Source organism: Filicampus tigris, chromosome 1 (genome assembly GCF_054856515.1).
Source record: "Filicampus tigris isolate MCC_2025a chromosome 1, RoL_Ftig_1.0, whole genome shotgun sequence".
NCBI lineage: Eukaryota > Metazoa > Chordata > Actinopteri > Syngnathiformes > Syngnathidae > Filicampus > Filicampus tigris.
Genome location: NC_141217.1, coordinates 17,996,035 through 18,017,007, shown reverse-complemented (window position 1 = coordinate 18,017,007; position 20,973 = coordinate 17,996,035). Strand labels below are relative to the sequence as shown.

Here is a 20,973-nt window from a genome sequence, read left to right as displayed (position 1 = left end):
CGCTCATAGGCAGGCAGACAGAAAGAGCAATCGCATCTGTGCTTAATCTAATGTTCACAACAGCTTTTGCTCACATGCAAATGCAAACAAATATAAAATGGAGAGGGAAGGTGAAGCTCACCAGCTAAACTCAATTAGAAATCCACCTTTGATGTGTGTTCTGTAGATCCAGAAGTCAGCTGAAGCGGAACGAAGACCAAAACTCTGATCGGGTCTAGCACAGCACCGCGAGGATGCTCGTGTAGCCTTCTCACTGACAGCGTGTAATGTTCTACTGCCACTTCTGCTGTGCCCTCACTGACTCGTTCTAAGCACCACACTTCCTGTCTCTCTCTCTTTCTCTCTCCACTCTTCCTATGTCTCCTCCTCCTACTCCTCTTTCCCCTCCTCCTAGCAGCAGCCTCTACCAAAGCACCGAGCCAGCCCAGGAAAAATCGCACTCCTGTCCGCTCTCCCCGTCCTGAGCCCAGCAGCATTCAGAGCAAAGGACTGAACAATGCCTGCGCCGCCACCTCTCTGAAAGGAACCCAGGAGCAGTTCTCAGCCGGCAATAATGCCTCGCAACTGTCGTCATGGAAACTAACGACGGGCCCGGGCTGGCGGGAGGAGGGAGAAGGGGGAGATGGCGATGGAGGGGAGAGTGAAGTGCGAGAAGTGGCTGAATGAAAGATGGGGGAAGTGTGCGTTTGCATCAGTGAGTGTGCCTGCACATTTGTTGCACGAGGACTCATGGAAAGTCTTAACGATTCATTAGAAACATATAACACTAATATCAGTGTAGAATTTTAGTAACACCCATACACAAATTCATGTATGCAAAAATGAAACATATTTTTAAAAAATTCATGGTATGATATTTAATAAACAATTTCATAACTGTTACCAAAACTCCGTGTGTACAGTAAAAGGATACAATTAGTACATATGTTTTTTCCTTCCATTTGTGACCATTCATGTAAGATGAAACATGGCTGCATTAATGGGATGCTTTATAAATTACTCATGAATGCTATAGTTGTGTGTCTGCTTGTTTCTCATTTCAAAAGGGGGGTAAATAATAATGCTTTTTGGCTCCCAGGGGGTCCCAGTGTCTCCGGGGAGTACATCCGTGTGTCTGTGTGGCTTCTCCCCCCCCCCCCCCCCCCCCCCGCTAATAGAGATCACCAAAGCCGCTTGGTCGACGCACCCAAGCTGCACCGGGCCGCTTCTTATGCACATATAATTACACGCGGCCTTTATTCTCCAGATCTCAACGTGCCTCCACCCCCAAACCCCCTTTCCATCTAACTCAATAGCCGGGGTTACGTTGGCCAAAAAGAGCGGGTGACATTGCCTGGAACGTGCGCTGACCTATCGGCGAATGCCACTGATAACCATAGCAACGGTGCTGGAAAATCCAAAATGAGTTACAACTGTGTTACAATCATTCAAGTCTACCTGGGAGCCTGATTGACTCTCAAGTTTATGCACTGACAGATACTCACCCACCTTATCATCTTAGCTTGACGTCATCGTGAACACAGTGAATTATGCCTCACTTTAGAGAAGGGAACAGGTGCTGCTCACCATGGCGATAGCAGCTGCTTCCCAAGCACCTGCTGAGGTGAAATATTATCACATTTAGGTACGATAGAAGGCAAACCTGTGCCACAACCTCTTTGCTTCATCCTCCTCGAATAAACGAACCCTAGTCTGTGTAGTTATCTAATGAGGCATAGTGATCATACCCCTTCTTTACACTGAAGAGAGGAATGCGAGCTGTGCTTCAGAGAGGAATGTCGAACCTCTCACCACCGTGTTACCTCTTATGTAAGGCCGCCGTGGCCGTACATTGAATTCTTCCATGCCGGATATTTTAGAGGCTGGAATAAGAACAATGAACTCAATGACTAGACTGGGAGAAAGACTACACCTATCTGGTACAAGGGTCAATCCTTTAACACCGAGTAATCACAAGAGCAAACATTTTCTGCCCAACTGGATGCCATTAGAAAACCAGTACAACCATTCACCACGGATGCGGTTTCCATTCATAGTATAACCAAGTTATAAGAAATAAACAAACTCATGTTCATCAAAAACAGCCTTTCGTAAAAATGGTATCCAAGATCGGTCAACTATTATTGGATTGTTGATTATCCAAGAAAAAAGTGTGGCCTTTTTTTTTTCCAAGAGCATGCCATACAAACATGTATACATGTAATCTCACAAATCCATCTATTCGCGATCAACTGAGTGACACAATAGTTGTTAAAAAAAAGAGTAGCTAGAGGCGGTGTAATTAAAATGTGCTGAAAGTGAGAAGAGACTGCAAGCAATGGCCTCCAAAGACACGAACGTGGAAGTTGCCATATAGCATCACGTCATCCCGTTTATCAGAACTGGACATCATGTCTTCTTGAAAGAAAGTACAGCCAAAAGGATGTTTTCGCTGTTCTTGTGATTGACTTCAGCAAAAAGTGGCTACTAGACAAGCTATGTAATGTACTTCACTCCTACTTGTTGCACGCGGTTCACCCAATAACCATCCTTGTTCTTTTTTCACACCAGCTTATTTTTCATGTCTTTTACAACTAAAATGTAGATGGAGTTGATATCCTTATAAAACAATGCCGTCACTCCCATGAAAAAGCTCAATCTGTTTTTAAATCATGGCATCGGTGCTTGTTTGAACTCCTATGACTGATGACACATGCTGTTGTATGGTAACGTTCCCGGAAAAAAAAAAAACACCAAATCACCTCATACACTAAGACAAAACAGACATTTATGGATTCATGTGCACAGCAGTGCTTGGGCTAACACGCTTGTTTTCATTCAAATCTCTCTGAAGGTCTTTAACAGCAGCAAGACACAACATCCCATTTGAGCAGGCAAGAGGTCAAACAAACTATTGTTACTATGGTTACTGACACGCATTCATTCCAACTGAGCAGTTCCACACTAAGGGGTGATTACGGCATTTGAAGACCTTCAAAATTCCCTAGCGAACGGACGAGTGATTGTAAATGTCTATTCTAATTGCCCTTGAACATTAAAAGTACCTTTCACCATTATGTGCCTGCCGAGAGCCACCTTGACATTAGCTCTTCAAACATGCAGGACCTTAAAAAAAAATCACAGAGACGTCTTAAATTATACTAACAAGCGCGCTATCTTCCCTCCCTCCCATGGGAGTCAAAGCTCCTCTTTAAAGAAGAAGCCATTAATATTTCACCCACAAGAGAATCCTTCAATTCATTATTAATACGTGCAGCAGGGGCAAGGTCTTATCTGCATTACAAAAATGTTGGAGCCTTGCGTGATCAATCTATAGTCCGTCACTGCTTTAAAAAAATAAAAATATAAGTGATGAGAACTACTGTCACTGGAGACTGGCACTGGCAAGGTTTGGAAATCACGGTCGACAATATTCCCAAATCAGCCCAATGCTGACCGCAGGTTGAGGCCTGAGGCAACGTGGTGAAAGAGGAGAAAGTAATAAGAAAGATACTGGGGGCATTCAGAGAGCAAGAGCAAGTGAGAAAAATGACAAGATGCAGCTCACACCTAAAGCAGGCCATTATTTTATCTATGATTTAATTGGAATGATTAATTATAAGAATGCATTTTTTAAAAATTGTTAATTTGTACATTTTTTCCATTAATGCATTTTTTTCAATTATGCCCACGCTGTTTTGAAATACGGTTAAATCAAACATAAATATCACAGTATGTCTGTCATGTTTGTACTGCGGAGCAAGACACGATTTTTTCGAACAGAATTTATAGACAAATTATTGTATTACAGTTTAGAGGCTTTAACTAACATAACATACACCTCTTCTGTGAATCATCGAATTCATGAGGGTCCTCACCAGCAGATCCACTTCCATACATATCAACCGTCATCACACAACATCATAAGTGATGTTTTATAAGAACATTGTGATGATGAGTAGTCATCTCTGTGAAGGCTTATCTCAAATCAAGGTGTGACCGTGTTTGTGTGTGTGTGTGTGAGAGAGAGCACGTGCACGCACATGAGCAGGCGTCCACTAACAGTGAGCTTGGTCATCTGATGAGCTGCAGGTTCATATCCGCCTGCAGCGCCCAGATGGCCTGTGATTACGCACGGATCAACAGAGATTAGTCTACAGCAGAGGGAACCAGAAACGTGGAGAGTAGAAAATAAATAGTTCCGATGAGATGAAAGTTAGGATGACGTTAAATAAAAACATGGCGGTGTTCAGGGTTGGAGAAACACAGCATGTCCGGGTTGCTTTGTCCAATCCCGCAACCAAAGAGCAAGCATGGACGCCAAGGTTATTTTTTGGGAACCAAAAACCAGCTAAATAAAAAAATAATTACAATTATACAAAAAAAACCATTTCTGTTAACCAAATAAAATAAAAACGAAAATGTATAACTGCTCTGAAAACTAAATAAAACTAATAAAATAAAAAATAAAAAAATAAAAAAAACTGAAAATGAAATAAAAGTTAGCTATAATGACATTAACCAAAATTAATATCGGCCTCGTACACATGCAGCCAAACTGGCAAGCTCCGGGTCCCTTTTTCAGGGCGTAGCGGGAGCTTGATTGCGAAACATCCACATACTGTACAGTATGAGAGTGTGTTTTTCACTGGAAAGACACAAGAGAATTTGTCACTGATGGATCATGCAGTGCAAATTCACACAAAAAGAGAGCAACATGACCTTCTGAATGGACATGCGACTCTCATGTGACCATTTTGACTGGAGGCAGCACAATGGCACATGTGGTTAGCGCTGCTGCCTCACAAGAATAACGTTCAAACTAAGTAGCACATTTGAAGCTGTTCAAATTTCTTGCTGCTACTTCTGCAGTCAGATGACAAACATCCTTTAAATTCGGCAATTATGTGGTAAAATAATATCTATCTACGTCAAGGAACTATGACTGCAAAAAAACAAAAAATGGAAGGTTCTACAGCAAACTAAGAAAGTGGTGAGCTATACATGAATCAACACAACATACCTGAGACTTCAATGATAGTCACTAAGAGTAAAATGCATATCGGCGCTGTCCTATGAAAAACACTGATCTCCAATTTTGGAAACGTTTTTAATTTTCACATTAATGCGATGTCTGTAATGTGGAAACACCATTAATATAAAAATAAGAAAATGAAAAAAAATGTAGACAAGTGATTTTCACAGGACAGCGACAATATAGTGATGTGGTAAAGAAGGCCAACAATCTATTTATAGCCACGGGGAGGAAGCTTGTTAGGGGATATGAAAGCTTTACCTGTAAGTGAATTGCTGGCACACTCTTCCAGCCGCTGCACAGATTACAGCGCAATCACGCGCATCTAGCCAGACACTATTTGTTTTCATCTCAAATGTGAGGGGACACTGTGTGTGTGTGTGTGTGTGTGTGTGTGTGTGTGTGTGTGTTAGTGCGTGCGTGTGGCCTAATGGGACTCATTCAACTTTGAAGAGCCAGTTAAAAGAATTACAGTGTAAGTAAGTTATATTTTAAAAGATGTTTGGGGAGGAAATGAGTAACAATTTTGCTTTGGGCGTGTAAAGCACCAGAAAATGTTGGGAAATCTGCTGACATTGGACACACACACGCAGATTGTAAACACACTGAAAGTACATACAATCAACCTGAGGTAGTTTTTTAGTTTACAGTGGTACCTCTACTTACGAACGTCTCTTCATACGAAATTTTCAAGTTAGGAAACGCTTCAACAGGAAAATATTGTCTCTTGTTACGAAAGAAATTTAAGGATACGAAAGGTAAAAGTATGGGCTGCTACTCGCAGTATGGGCTACTACTCGCAGCTCCAGAGTTTCCTGAACATACTCATAGCTGCTCTACTATTGGCTATTACCTAGCATCTTCCTGGCATACCATTGGCTAAGAGGGACCTCTACCGTATGTGCCTATGTGTGCAGATACAGGTAGATAGATAGATATGTGATAGATATGTCTATGCAGCATTCTCGTCATTCGCCCCTCGGACCATGAGGTGTTCCGATAGTTTTACGTCAATTAGAAACGAGAAAAAAAGAAGAAAATCGTTTTTTTTTGTCCATACAAACAAAGCAAGAGATGATAGAAAAGTATGAAAAAGGGATGCGTTTGGTTGATCTCCCCAAAGAATATGACCGTGATGTATCGACAGTTGCCACGTTATTAAATCAGTTCTTTACAAAACGCCAGGCAAAAATCACTTCTGAGAGAACATGAACCAAAGAGGGCAAAAAGAGATGAGGACAGGAATTTAAAGGTAAACGACCATCATTTTTATTCTTTACTCTATTCTTTGTTTTTTACATTATGCACAACTCTCATTTATTGTGCAATAATCTAATTGTAACATGTATTTGTTACACGTTTTGATGCATTTTTATGCTTTATAAAACATTTATGTATGAATATTAGGGGGCTTGGAACGGATTAGGGCATTTACCTGGAAAACACGTCTCTACTTACAAAATTTTCTACTTAAGAAACTTCTTCCAGAACCAATTAATTTCGTAAGTAGAGGTGCCACTGTATTCCATTTTAACCTACTTTCAGGATCCTATGGCACATGAAGTGCTTTTTAGTGAATCAGGGTCTCACTAAAAGAGGGGAGGAAAAAGCAAAAAGCCTGAAATAACTGAGGAAGATAATCCACAGTGGGCCAGAGGAACAGGATCCATCTGTGTGGATGTAGCTCTCATCTCCTCATTAGATTCAGGGTCTTATGACTGTCCAGTGATGAGAGCTGCGGCGGGTGTAATATGGTTTTAGGAGTGGTGGGGGGGAGCTGCCAAAATTAATACTACATACAGGATGGAGAACCAATTGATCAATGATGAGATGATGGTAGTACATACAGTAAGATTCTTTTCTATTCACACAGCACAAAGATCTGCTGAATGAATCAAACCAGCGATGCCTGGCATCAAAAAAGCCACACCTGTGCTTCATTTGTCTATATCATTCATATACTGAGTAGTACCAACATAATCCAATATGTATTATGAGGACCATACGAAATAGTTTTTATGTTCACTCTGAGCAGGCAATTTTCTCTCACAAACCAAACTTCTAACAAAGGTGCGCCTCTCAAAGAATAAGAAAACATTCTGCGCCACCCCCAACTGTACCGTGACTATAAATATAATTTGTCTGTAAAATTGTAATGAGTGTGCCTCTGCATAACATTGTATCCTTATTCACATTGAAGAAAAAAAAAAGATTAAATTACAACATAACTTTGCTAACATTGTTTAGTCTGTATTGCATCAATTTGCCAGAAATTAAAAAATAAACCAGCAACAAATTAATGAGAATGTCAATGCCGCCTACTGTAATGGTTATGCTCCAAGTGCTTTATTGGGCAGAACCATCATATCCAGTCAGAACCAGAGTGAAACTAGAAAAAACAAATATGCATCAATAAATGACTGCTAAACTAAAGTATGAGCATATTAAAATGCAAATGAATTACAGCATAGAGACTCTAAACGTCTTGTATTGAAGTTAGTCACACGGCACAGGCCTTTCAAACTACTATATAAACATGAAACATAAAGCTCACTGAAAGTGGTTATAATAAAGTCTACAAACTTCACAATTTGTTCAAACGTGTCCCAGTATCAAAATAATACTGTTAAATGACTTTCTATGACAAATACAGCACTTACAGACAATGCTTTTAAAGGTGCGAACAACACAAAGCTTATAGCGGGTGACAAGCAGAATGCAGTTACACTGCTTACAATAGGAGAGTGACAAACTGAGCTCTATCATGACCGCTGTCTGTTTCCCGTCAAACCGGATGTCAAAATAAAAGCACTAATAAAGTGCACCTCGCAAAATAAAAGGCAGTACAAACCGGATGTCAAAATAAAGCAGAACAAACTGGATGTCAAAATAAAAGCATGAATAAAGTGCACCTCGCAAAATAAGAGGCAGAACAAGTTTCCTCTACTTTCCTTCTGATGTCTTTACCTGTTGTGTTTAGGTGTTGTGACTTTTGCTTGTGTGGAGCACATTAAGTTGCCTTGTGTATAAAATGTGCTATATAACTAACGCCGCCTTGCCTTGCCTACCGTACACAATGCTACGCGGCAAATGTAAATAAAGACCAGTTGGCCTGCTCATGTCAACGTGACCTTTCGTGAGACACGCCTCGTCACCGAAAAGAGAGCTTTGGATCTGCTGGACTAAACCCAGAAGCATGACAGTAAACACTCCAAATGCCACAGACTGAGTCCCAATATCTATGAAGAGAGATTCTTCAAACAGCTTTCATCCTTCAGTCAGTGGCGGGAACATAAAATGTAGCTTTACTGCCCTCTACTGGTTTCACAGCATTCACACACAATGTGGATGTTGTTTTTTAAGGTGAACTGTAAAATTCACACATAAAACCAATTATTGAGGCTGTAAAGGTGGTGAGAAAAGTGGATTTGCCTGACTGACACAAGATATGTACAGGATGACTATATTGGTGACAGACAGACAATGACAGACATGATGCCGGAAATGCATGGAGGACGCGGACTGTGGTTGAGGGTCGAAAGCAACCCAGGGGAGAAAGCATGGAGGAGTCAGGACTCAACACAGGCTCCCTTTGTTAGCCACAATCAGCCACCCAGGGACAGCATTCACAACATGCTTTACGGTCACATCAGGTGAGTGAATGTGGCCCTGTGTGATGATTAGGACACACACGAGCAGCTCGGTGGGAGGAGGGACTTCTAAATTTAGCTGTGAGAATAACAACAAAAAAAGTGTAAGCACAAGTGTGTGAGTGAGTCGAATTGACTTTTCGATGGACTTCCTACATTCCAAGCAGGAAAATAAACATCCGGACATTTGAGACGTTCTGTATTCAATTTTCATTTTGGTTAGCTGGCAAGGAATTGCATCTCAGTGCTGTGCAAAATCCCCCACGCCATCATAAGGATGGATTTCTTAGTTAAATAATTATATAATGACCATATATAATCAATAAAAGGCTGAAGTGTAAAGTTTGTAGGGCGACCACACTAGGCATCTTATGTGCACCAGTGATGCAAAAAAAGACGAAATTCAACACAGATATGGTACCTATTGTAATAACCATAACCCCTGATATATTCCCTAAAATGTGCATAATTATTGTCTTGTCATATAACAATAATCCTACGAGGCCACTTTGAACTTAGTTGGACAACAACAAGAACTTCATTCACAAATCAAGAGGAGCATTGCACATGCGTAAAACACTCCTCTGCCTGAACAAACAATCCGGATTCCAAACTTAAGCTAGGGTGGCACAATACTAACAACTGCTTACCATCTGCTACCTACAAGTGACCTCGACCTGTACATATCCATCCCCCACGCCTCAAAATCCCACAGGCCCCGCCCAGTATACAGGAAGCCTGTTTCCACGGGAGAGGGCTCTTCTGATGATCAGAGGAAAAACACAATGCCTTCAGTGTGCTTAAAGGAGCTGCACTCATAAAATGTGCACGCACGCACAAATGCATTCAAACGCACGCACGTGCACCCACAAAGGCAGAGAAACAGGAATGGAACATGCTTTTACTATTCTGGCTCTTTTTTTTTTCCCCGTATGACTTTCCCAGGAAAATCCCCCTCATCTGGGAAAGGTCCAATCCAGACAGACAGACTGGGGGACAGATACAAACTATGTGAAATGAAGAGAAATTACTCCCAAGACCGAGACACAAAGACGGACTTCTTTTGCTCTTCTTTTTTTTGTATCAGTCAGATTTCCACCCAAACCCTCAAAACTTTTGTTTTGGCAAAGTAAGGATGATATTGAGTCTGTCACTTGCACTCAAAGACTGGCACGTGAGTCCTTTACTGGGTGTCACAGTCCGTCCGTCCAAAACAGTTGGTACCATTTAGGAAAACTAGGTCACTTACTCCTTCTGTGTGTGCGCGTGTGTGTGTGTGTGTGTGTGAGAGAGAGAGTGTGTGTGTGTGTGCGCCTCTGCTAGACCCTCCAATAAGCCGGAGAGACCTCCAGTATAAACACATTGTGCTACTCTTTGCAGAAACATCCTCAAACCAAACATGTCTCTTCTCCACAAGTGCCCAAACTATGCAGCCTTCTCATGAGTCAAGGTTCTGCGGGTGCTGAAGCGCCACTGAAGCTGGAATATCACATGTCACGCGTGATCCGTTTTGAATACTGCAGCTTCAGCGCTATAAACTTTGGATCATTTTCTCAGACGTGTGGAAAGAGGCGGCGAATGCCGTTAAAATGGGATAGTTGCATCACGCCTGCATTCACACTCCAGGTCACTTGAGTGCCAGTGAAACAGGAGGAAAAAAGATACGTACAGTATCATGTTGCTAGTTCTACATCTGTCTATCAGCATCTTGCGCCCTGTACTGAGAAATACTGCTGCTTATAGTCGGCCAAGAATTCCTTAAAGCGGCAGTCAGCCCCCCCCTATGTCAAAACATGGCATTCTAATTAATATTGCGTTTGTGGAAGATGAGTTAAGCAGCAAAATTGCTTTGGCGACTGAAAATGACATCACAGTTGCTAAGGTAACGACCAATCACGGCTCAGCTTCAGAAAATAGGTGTACAGTCCGGAAAATACGGTACTTTTTAATGGCACACGCCATCAGTCAGTTAAGGGCTCATCATTAAACCATGACAGAGTGTGACTGGAGGGCATCACTTTCCATTAGGAGGGAAAACCGGTTAACTAACCGTACGCCGGCATCAAACATTATTTAAAACGTAACTAAATAATCAGTCAGGCAAGCCATTTTTTTGCATTGTTGTTGCCGTTGCAACATAACTGAAAACATACTTGTCACAACTGCATGTCTGCCAGTAAGTCAAGAACCAGTCCAACAGGCATGTTTCCCCCCCTCTATCAACAGTTCGTCAAGTGCCTGTACACCTGTGCTACTTGACAGCTCTTGCCATGCAACTGACTTGAAACTGGTCAAGTTCAGTTTGAACTGCATTACGTAGCTGATGGTGTAGTTGAGGCTGCATTGAGCAGACGTTCTGCGTTATTCATGTTAAAAAGCATTTAAAAGGCATATAGATTTGCCTCTTAATATTGCAAAATTCAATTATAATTAGTGTTTTTGACCTTGTACATATTAGTATACGCATATAGCTTTTGTTGCAGTAAATTAAAGCCTGATATTTTTTTTCTTATGCATCAACTTGAGTGTCCTTAAAATACCGATGCAGATAATGTATTTAATTTGGGGGTAATTTCTTAGTGTGTATTACTAATTCTTAAAACCTGATTCGCAGCCAGTACTCCCAGTCCAACTGTGACTGTGCCGTTAGGAGCGCGCAAGTCTTATAACCAGTAAAACTGATTCATGATTGTTCTACCGTGAACAAAGGTAGAGTCAGTGTCATTTACCACTTGAACAACTTTTAACACACCCTTACGATTCATAAAATTGGGTCAAGAGTCTCAGATGGGACCACATTTAGGCCAATCAGAAAGAAAAAGAAAAATGTCCAGTCAGAGAAGTGATCCATCACAATGTAGGGCACTTTCTCTACATACACACTTGGAATAGCTACAGTGGCGTCTTGACTGAGCAGCGGCAGCAGCAGCGTCCACGCATGACCGCCATTAGGAAAATCAATGTGACACACAGGCGAGCGTGGAAAGAGCCTTAAGCTTCTGCATGGCCTTGCAAAGTGATTCACGCTGTCTCAGTCGTGTAAAGTGATTGACAGGAAGATAGCGGCGTGACGTGTGTGTGTATGTGTGTGTGTGCGCCACTGGGGGGACAGAGTAATGTTCAAAATTGGTACTTCCAGGAATAAACAATGATCATGAGTGTGTTCAGCCATTCAGTAGTGAAAAGCCAAAGTACATGATTAGAGTCTCATGTTATGTGGAGCTAGATATCATCAAGAATCTGAATAGAATCATGTGATTAATTGGAATGACAAGTATAAAATGAGCAGGCCTTTGTTAGTAGTAAGAAAAATCTGCACATTGGTGATGTCATCATCCTGCAATGAAAAGATTTATTATTATCTAGTCTGGTCCAACATCTCAAAGAATTAGTGTAACACTTTTTCTTTTGTTTCTGTAATAATCAAAGAGAATATTTTTATGACTATGTATGACAGAGAACACACAACAATCATCCTTCAGTATAATGCATTGCAAATTACAACCACAACTAAGGTGTCAAGTGGATTTTGTTATGCATGCTAATTGGATGGACACGCATCGAGCGAGTAGTTTCTCTACCAGTATTTTCATCAACCTTTTAACCATCTGAATTTTATTTTGTCAAAAGTCTACATGACACAAAGTTGTCAAAATTGATACAGCACCATTTACAAACAAACAAATTACAAAATGCGGGCAAAATACTACAACCTCTCAACATAAGATGATATTCGGCATGTCTGTTTGCTGTTTTAGTTATTTAGTAAGGCAGATAATAACTGCAAGGTGCGTTACAAAATAGCGAATGCTAGTGATATATGAGAATATGTCACACTTGGGGTGGGGCTGTGTAAGCAAAGCACAGAAAGGAAAGTAATTCAGCTTGTCATAAGTTCCACACTCATTTCAGGCTCCATGAACCTGCCAGGGGTTAAGAGAAAAAAATGTTTGAACCCAAACTGCAATGCAGCAGTTTAGGTTCAATGTTCCTTAGATATTGTATCACTGTACCTCGATAATTGAGATCAACCTTCAAGGGCAAAGCAGTTTGTCCATTACATCCAATACGGGCCCATCACATCAACAGGTGTAAGCGCAATTAGGACTTAAGAACCAGGAGGTCATAGTTCAAGTCCTGCTGCAGACAAAATGTGAAAATTGAAACTGGCTGTAGGAGAGATGCTGGTCTGCTTGCTGGCTATATGTCAAGGTGCCCTTGAGCAAGACAGCCAAGAGGTGCAGCACTGCTCTTTCACTGACATTGTCCTTACATGCTTGCTTGTGTATGATTTGGTTCTTTGTGGGGTGTACAACACAAAATATGTATACAACAGTGTTCATGGAAATTCCCTTGAGGGATTACAATCAGAATATTATTTAAAAAAACAAAAAAACAAAAGAAGAAAAGCCTGCTGTTATTTGCTTTCTTCGGGATAGCACCTTTGCTAACAGGCTTTTATTCATTTCTCACTTGAAACCACACACCTTACCTATCCTCTTAAAAGATGCTAATTGGTCTGCTCATTTTTTTAACCACAGTCCAATCAGTTTGCAGCTAAGCGAAGTTGACTGTGTGAGAAAACAAATCTGTATTCTGACTAGGGCTGGGGGGAAAAAAATTGGCTAAGTCGACCACAAAAACTGCTCAACACAAAAATTTCTGCCTCGGAACTATAACGAATAATTTTAAAACCGTATTTGTGACACCCGGAATCAATGTTTGGCCACTTCGGTGTTTACCACACTGACATTGTTGCAAACAGATTGTCCATCAGCAACATACGTCCAACTTCCATGGAGTAGTATTTAAAAATCAATAAAACATGCCCAAGGTTTGGTGTCGCTTTAAACTAAAAAGGACAAAAAAAAAATTATGTAATTACTGCAAAGTGGAGCTGGCGGAACTTGGGAGACCGAAACACGGAAACGTGTACGCGTCAGGGGCGCACCCAGGCCCACCCAGATTGACAGACTGCCCACCCAGTGAGATTCATGAAAAAATATATAGTTTTAAACAGCTGGGCTAGTCGTCATCCGTCTGCAGTGAGGGTACCCTTCCATCGTCAGTCATTCGCCTTTTTTTCCAGGGGGGGGGGGGGTGGATAATAGTACCCGTCTATAGCCCAGTCCGCCTCTGTTTCTAAATGAGCGTCCATCGGCGAGTCTGACAAAACTTTCAGTCGAGCTGGGATTTACGCGCCTGTGCCTTGGCGACAGTACAGCCAGTGCGGCCCGGCACATTATTAGATGCATTGTCAGCAAGAAAGCGGCAACAGCTTTTGAAATAAAAGTTATTGTGCAGTGATTTTCTGGTGTTAAACTTCACACTCGTCCACACACTGGTGGAGTTTCTACCTTGGAAAAATTCGAATTCCCAGCCTGGCAGTACATTCATTATACACAGTAGTGGAAGCAGGAAAAATGGAATAACTAACTTTAAATCCTACCAAAAAAATAGTGTGGTTTTCAATTTACATCAATTAAGTGGTGGGGCCCAAAAGCAATATGTTTTCCCAGGACCCAAATTCCCTGCCTGTCATAGTACAATGAGCTGGCAAAAAGGTGCAAAATAGTCATCTTTCGAGGGCCAATGTGTACAAGGCAAGCCAAAGTCTAAATAAAGAGGATGGAACAAGGGAATCAGAGTAGATAATATTCTCACTGTCCTGTTCATTTTCCTCTTGCTCAGTGTTTATCTCACAAAGAGTGGAGATGTTTACATTGGCTTAGTTAAACACAGACTGACTCGCATAGCTTTTGTTAATAATAAATAACTTAAACAGCGAGCCGGGACGTCTATGCTGCAGCATCTCGCTGCTTAGTGAGAACCACCATTGTGATGTGTAAACTTGAGGAGGGGGAGGGGGATAATACACTCCTGAGTCTGTGATACAAATGTCACTTAAAATCAGACAACACTGAATATTTGTGATATGTTTAAACAGATATGCAGACGATGAGTCTTCAAGTCACTTGACCCTCCAGTGGCCAAAATGGAAAAGAAGAAAAAGAGTGCATATACAATGATCCTTTGGTTCCCATGTTAAAGGAATACTGTAAGCAACCTGAGAAAACAGCAGCAAAAAAAGGTGTGCGTGTGGAAAGTTTGATCTGGGACAAGAAGCCAGTCGCAAAAAATAAGAGCCTAAATGAAGCGAACGTGGGAGAAAAGAGTTTTACAGCTGAACAGCCCGGATGTATTATGACCAGCAGATGGTGCTGTTTTGATATTTCCCCCCTGGGAAGGTGTGTATTTTATATATGATACAGAGCAGGGATTGAATTCAAATGAATGTATATTAATGAATGTTTAAAGTAATTTTCTTCATTTGTGTCTGTCTGTGTTCCAGATCATGTCAGCTCTCTGCCCACGGGCAAAGTGACATCGGCACTTAGTGATTCAAATATCCAAGTGAATGTGGCTGGCATATGCCAATATTTCTAATTGAGCCTTGAAGTGGTAGTCAAGCCAAACAAGTTTTTTTCAAGAATGTGTTCTATGTGTGCCCTGCGACTGGCTGGCGACCAGTTCGGGGTGTAGTCTGCCTTCGCCCATTGACGGCTGGGATAGGCTCCAGCAACTCCCCGCGACCCTATATAGGATAAGCGGTTTGGAAGATGACATGACATGTGTTCTATGCAGGCCCACTAGTTGAAACACGGCATTCTGATTAATATTGTGTTTGTGGAATGTGAGTTAAGCAGCAAAATGCACCCATTTTTAGCCACCTCAGGGGGGCGGCCATTTTGTCACTTCTGTTGACTGAAAATGACATCACAGATGCTCAGGGCTCAGATAACGACTAAATGGCTCAGCTTCAGAAAACAGGTGAGCTATTACATCAAACAACCTTTTTGGACTTAATTAAGTACTCATTTTTATTTAAAATAAAATTCTTTATGGATTTCACCTAACATAAATGGCTACTTGTTTTTATAGAAATAAAAAATATGAGTCTTTATAGACTTCATTTAACATGAATGTTTTGAATTCAGTCTTTTTTGGCCTGTCATTTTAATTATTAATATTGTCGTGTGAAATTGAACATTTATAATGCACATTGTTTATAAATATGATCATTACATTCGGAGACCTTATACAGTCACAGTCTTTCTCTTCACACTTGAATGAGATGTCATCCATTTTTTGGGGGGGTGGGTTAACATAATGGTAGAGTTTTTGAAGCTAGATAACACTTGTCAACAGCACAGAATGTGCAAGGTCCCTTTTTTTTTTTTAGCTGACACAGACACAAAATAGTAACATATTCCGTTCTTGAAAATGCGAAATCTCTCCTATCTATGCATTGGTCTCATCCTGTAGTTTATTATGTTAATCATTAGTTTTGGGGAAAACCAAAATTGAAAAATATGTGATTCCTATTCAAATGCTGTCAAATGTCACTCACTGCTGCTCTCACGAGGCAATAAATGACACTATCACATGATAGTGAATGCTAAATGGACTTTAGACTTTCTGTGAAATGGTTGTCATCACTGTTACATATTATACAGTAACAATTATGACTTTGCAAGGAAACACTTGTCAGATTATTTCAGATTGGTCGTGACTGTAAAAACTGATTTGTCTAACGTGTAACCAGCATCACTGGTCACGACTTCAACTCCACTACACTCCAATTGGAGCGGAAGTAGTGACCTCAACTTTGTGACACACACACTTTCTCTATGCATCCTCCTAGCTCATCACACACACGCGAAGAGTAAGGTATATGATGCATGAATGGCTCGTTTTTAATCACCGCTATCAACAATGCAGATATAGAGTACCAATGGAATCTATAAGCAGTGTTAACGATGAGGTCAGAATTCGGACCTGAAGAGTTGGGCCCAAACGTGCTAGTGTGTTTTGTCATGTCAGCTCTCCGGCATCAACAGCGTGTCGGTGAGGTTAGAAACACGACTGGAGGCCGACGTGAAGTCGATAAAAGCCCACAGCTGGCAGCAGCTGACAGCTGGCAACAACACCACAAACATCCCCCTCCTCCCCGCTCACAAAAAAACGTTTAGGACGTGTAACAGGAGCCGCGAGACGACTCGGAATGAAAACTTTGCAAACGTGACTTTTTAACAGAAATACGCCTTCACAGACTCGGTTTCTTACCAGTTGCTGAAAGTCCCTGCATCTTGCTCAAAGTTGCTCGCCGGTCGTATCCTTTCCGAGGAGAAAGTGGGCTCCAGGAGCGTCCAACTCGGTCAAGCGGACCCCGTCGTATTCCTGTTACCGCTTCGAAATAAATATTCAATTAAAAAAAGACGAAACCCCCACAAACTATGGACACTTCATGGCTTCCTAGTGAATGAACAGATTTTAACCGGGTCATTGTGTGTTTTTTTTCTGTAAAAGCGCCGTTGTCCTTTGTGGATCCTTCCTCCTCCCTCTCCACATAAAGAACTCCGTCCTGTCCTCCCTACTGCTGGAAAAATGAAAATGCGCGCTACCGGCGCGAAGCGCGCTCACGCCAAACCTCCATTCATTGACTTCGACTTGGAAGTGTCATATCAAGTTTAAAAAAAATACACTGATTATCCTCTAGCGTGCTTTAAAACTACTGGCCTACATGTTCACTAAAAATGTGGCATTTGTGTATTTCATATTGTCTTTTTGTTGTTATTTTTTACTAAAATCGTGCTACGTGTTTACTTCGGACACCCTAATGCACATACACTACTCACAAAAAGTTCGGGATATTTGGCTTTAAGTTGAAATTTCAGGACGAGCCTGAAATGCATTTAATCTTTAACTTAATGTGGCCTTCTCTAAGCTTTTGAATGCACATGTGAAACTGTTAAATGTTTCTGTACGTTTTGCACAAGTTGCTGATCCTTGAATCGACCAATAAAAGTCCTGGTTCAATCAAGCTGGTGTTTGAACGACGTCCTCATCATGCTGTTCACATTTGGACATCATGACACTAAGACGACACCCAACAATGGATCAACAGTACCTTGCCATTGTGATGCTTCAACAGGATGTTCTCAGACGGACGTGGCCACTGAGCTTAAGAGTGACACAGAGCATCACCAGCAGGTTATAACAGAGATACAGAGAGACCGGAAGAGTCACAGAAAGATGTAGAAGTGGACTTCCTTTGTCCACATTACATGCCGATGACAGCTATATTGTGAACAATGTCCTGAGAAACCGGATGGTGAATGCCACTCAAATCCAGGCACGTTGAAGGGAGGTAAGAGGCACCCAAAGTATCACGTCAGACAATTAGAAACTGTTTACATAAGCGTGGTCTGCGTGCTAGACGTCCTGCAAGGGTACCTGACCACACCACCAGGCACACGTGGGCCAGGGAGCATTTACGCTGCAACAAGGGACCAGTGGGCCTCAGTGCTGTTCTCTGATGAAAGTCGATTCACGTTGAGCAGAAATGATGGCCGCCAACGATATTGGCGACATCAAGGAGAGCGCTATGCATCAGCCACTGTTGCCACCAGATGAGCTTTTGGTGGTGGTGTGTTACGATGTAGGCAGGTGAGTCCAGTTGGTACAAAACTGCCCTACACTATGCTGTCCTACTCTCATGTTATGATATCACTGTAACGTGAACTTTTTACATTTTCCATAAATTTCGCCTGAAAGCCAAATATAGTGTAGTAGTGTATATGATTATGCTATACAATTATAACACCAGTATTATTTACAATAAGCAATCCTATACGCAGACTATACTGACAGAAAAGTACATTGATGTAGCCTAATTTTGTACACCATCATATATACTTTAGACTTCATAAAAATTAGGTTTGTGAATCAACGATATAAGCAATGGCACCAAAGTGGAATAGAACCCCATTGCTAGAGATAGTACAGAAATATGTTTCTCCAAACTCCAAAGTGCTGTAGGTTCTACATTTAAATAGATTGTATTACAAATACATACTGATAGGTAATCCTGCAGAACTATTCAAAAATACAAATGAGTATAATGCACTGATATTCACATACTAAGTAAAAAAAAAGTTTGTATCTTACCTGAAATGCTGTTATGTAAAGTGCTCACCATAAATTATTTCATCCATAGAAAACCTACTTCTGTTCAGAAATAACATACTTCAAGGGCATGCTAAAGTAAAACTCAATAAAAAATAAATTATAAAATAAAAAAACCTCAACCATTTGTCAATGTGCACACACACAAAATGAATTTAACATTTTTTAAAAAAGGATTACAAAACATGAAAGACTAGCAATGCTAAATTGTGGATTCTTTAAAAAGAAAAACACACAAGTGTACTCATATAGGCCTATATTGAGCACTGTATTTTAGAAAAGCTGACTGACTCTTGGAGCCGATTACAGATCTGCCTTGATTGCTTCAGGGGCAGCCATTTGTGAGGAAAAGCGTTAATGGTAACAGGCTCCACGCATGCTTTGTTCTGCTTTCCAATCAGCTGAGCGAGTCATTGCCTTTATGAATCATAAACAAGTGACGGCAGGCCATGCACATCAAAGGATAAATGGAAAGTAGTTGGACTACTATTCACAGAGTGGTAATTTGATTATGTAATTTTGAGCCCAAAAGCCAAAATCCTGTCATCCTCTGATATTAACAGGATGACACGAGCCTCCAACCACTGTATGAATCAAATAGGACTGCTAATTATAGATCATATAGACTGAAAAGCTCAACCAAGCTTTGTTGGGAGCAAACAAAAAAGGAATTCACCAGTAAATCATAGGGTACATATACTGTAGACAAACAAGTTACACATAGTGCTTAATCAACCTAATGAGTGTTTATTCAATGTTCAAGGAAGTCCGAATATCAGAAGAAAACACATGCAAGCACATCTTGGTGAAACAAAAGATTATTATTCTGGGGCAGCTATAAGGAGTCAAACTTACATTCTTCTACTATGTCACTTATGTTCATCCACTATTCTTATAACCGATTAGTGAATATGGCAAAAATTGCCGCTGGCTGCAGCTGTCAGAGTACAATTGGAACATTGGATAGCGTACGACTGTCTTCTATGTACTGCTATTTTGTAATTTCCTGTATCTCATGGATTGCTGCATGATCAAAGGTTGACTTGCGAGTATAAGTAAATGTTCTTTCAATTTTTACTTTCAAAGGCCAAGCAAGAAACCTTGTAGATTACATACTGCAACAGACCCCCTATATGACGGCACCTCCTGTCTTGGCTGTGGCTCACTGACCAAAGATTAGTCTGTTCGAATCTTGGCTGATTTGTTTTGCTTTGGCTATTGGTGGCACTGGGAAAATCAGCACGGAAACACAACACAATCGCGCTGGTCCATGTTGTTATTTATTTATTTATTTATTTTTCACCATGCAGGCAAGCCATAAACTCAGCGAATCGAGTCGATTCCAGTTCAAGTCATATGGCTCGAGTCGCCCACTTCTGACGGCGAACAGTGAGATGCCATTCACGATTATGTTGCTTTACAGCAAGTCGGCCAAGGCCATAAAAACAGCCCCTATGGGACATCTCTCCTCCACTGCCTTGAGGGAACCTCTGCTCATAACCACAAAGCAGAGAGAAATGGAGAGGCGAGACACTGAGCCATCTCGGTTTAAGGCAATTAAGACTGTGCGAAACTCACCACTGATAAGTCCGACATGAGCTACCAAGTTGTTTTTCCACATATCAATCCTCTATGGTGCTATCACCACACAGACTTGAGACGCTTGTTTCTCTTTTGGAGGTGTGAATAAGCCTCTTACTGTTTGAATCAACATTACTGCGGGGGTTACAAGAGGTCGGGTGATCTGCGATGAAGCCCGGACGGAACTGGTAATAAATACTCAATAGTAAACTGATATTGTATGAGTTTAGGGATAAGACATCAAACTTGTTTGATCCTTCCCCATCAATGGTGGTTTATATATACACTGTAAAGCGTATAGGCTACTATATATTTTATAGCTTTTGTGTCATCATCTTCAAAGTTACTCGGCAGTCAAGTATGTGCAGCGGAGATAAAATTCCAGTGAGTTGGTGGTGAATCACATCATGAGGCCAAGCTCACATCCCCACTGGTCATGCATTTGTTACCACCATCAATGGTCTTATTACTGCTCCAGTGGCTCGCTTCTGAAAATGTGCATGTGTTTGCGCGTACTAAGGAGAGCCACGTGAGAGTTTGTCCTTCTTCAGACCAGCTGATCATGGCTCAGTGCTCCTTCAGACTCCACATGGATTGATCACATGGCTGATGATGCTCATGAAGAGGGCTCTTTGTTGGCACAAACGCACAAACCAAATCGAACCTTGACTTCATCCATCCATCCGTCCATTATCAGTG

General features: G+C 41.2%; 1 protein-coding gene across 3 annotated transcripts in view; it reads right to left on the bottom strand.

The window, feature by feature from the left end:
• The window catches only part of LOC147153071 (FYVE, RhoGEF and PH domain-containing protein 3-like), a 53,459-nt gene extending 33,013 nt beyond the window's left edge, over positions 1-20,446 (bottom strand). The window contains exons 1-2 of one of the 3 annotated variants that reach the window (XM_086023579.1): positions 20,272-20,446; positions 16,792-16,914 (exon numbers count right to left, since the gene is read on the bottom strand). In XM_086023579.1, the coding sequence (XP_085879705.1) occupies positions 16,792-16,914; positions 20,272-20,314 (166 nt within the window). In that variant the 5' untranslated portion in view covers positions 20,315-20,446. Of the gene's footprint in view, positions 1-16,791; positions 18,638-18,675; positions 19,157-20,271 lie in introns of those variants that run through there. The other 2 variants (XM_086023588.1, XM_086023597.1) reach the window with 2 other exon arrangements.
• Between the last annotated feature and the right edge of the window lie 527 nt (positions 20,447-20,973).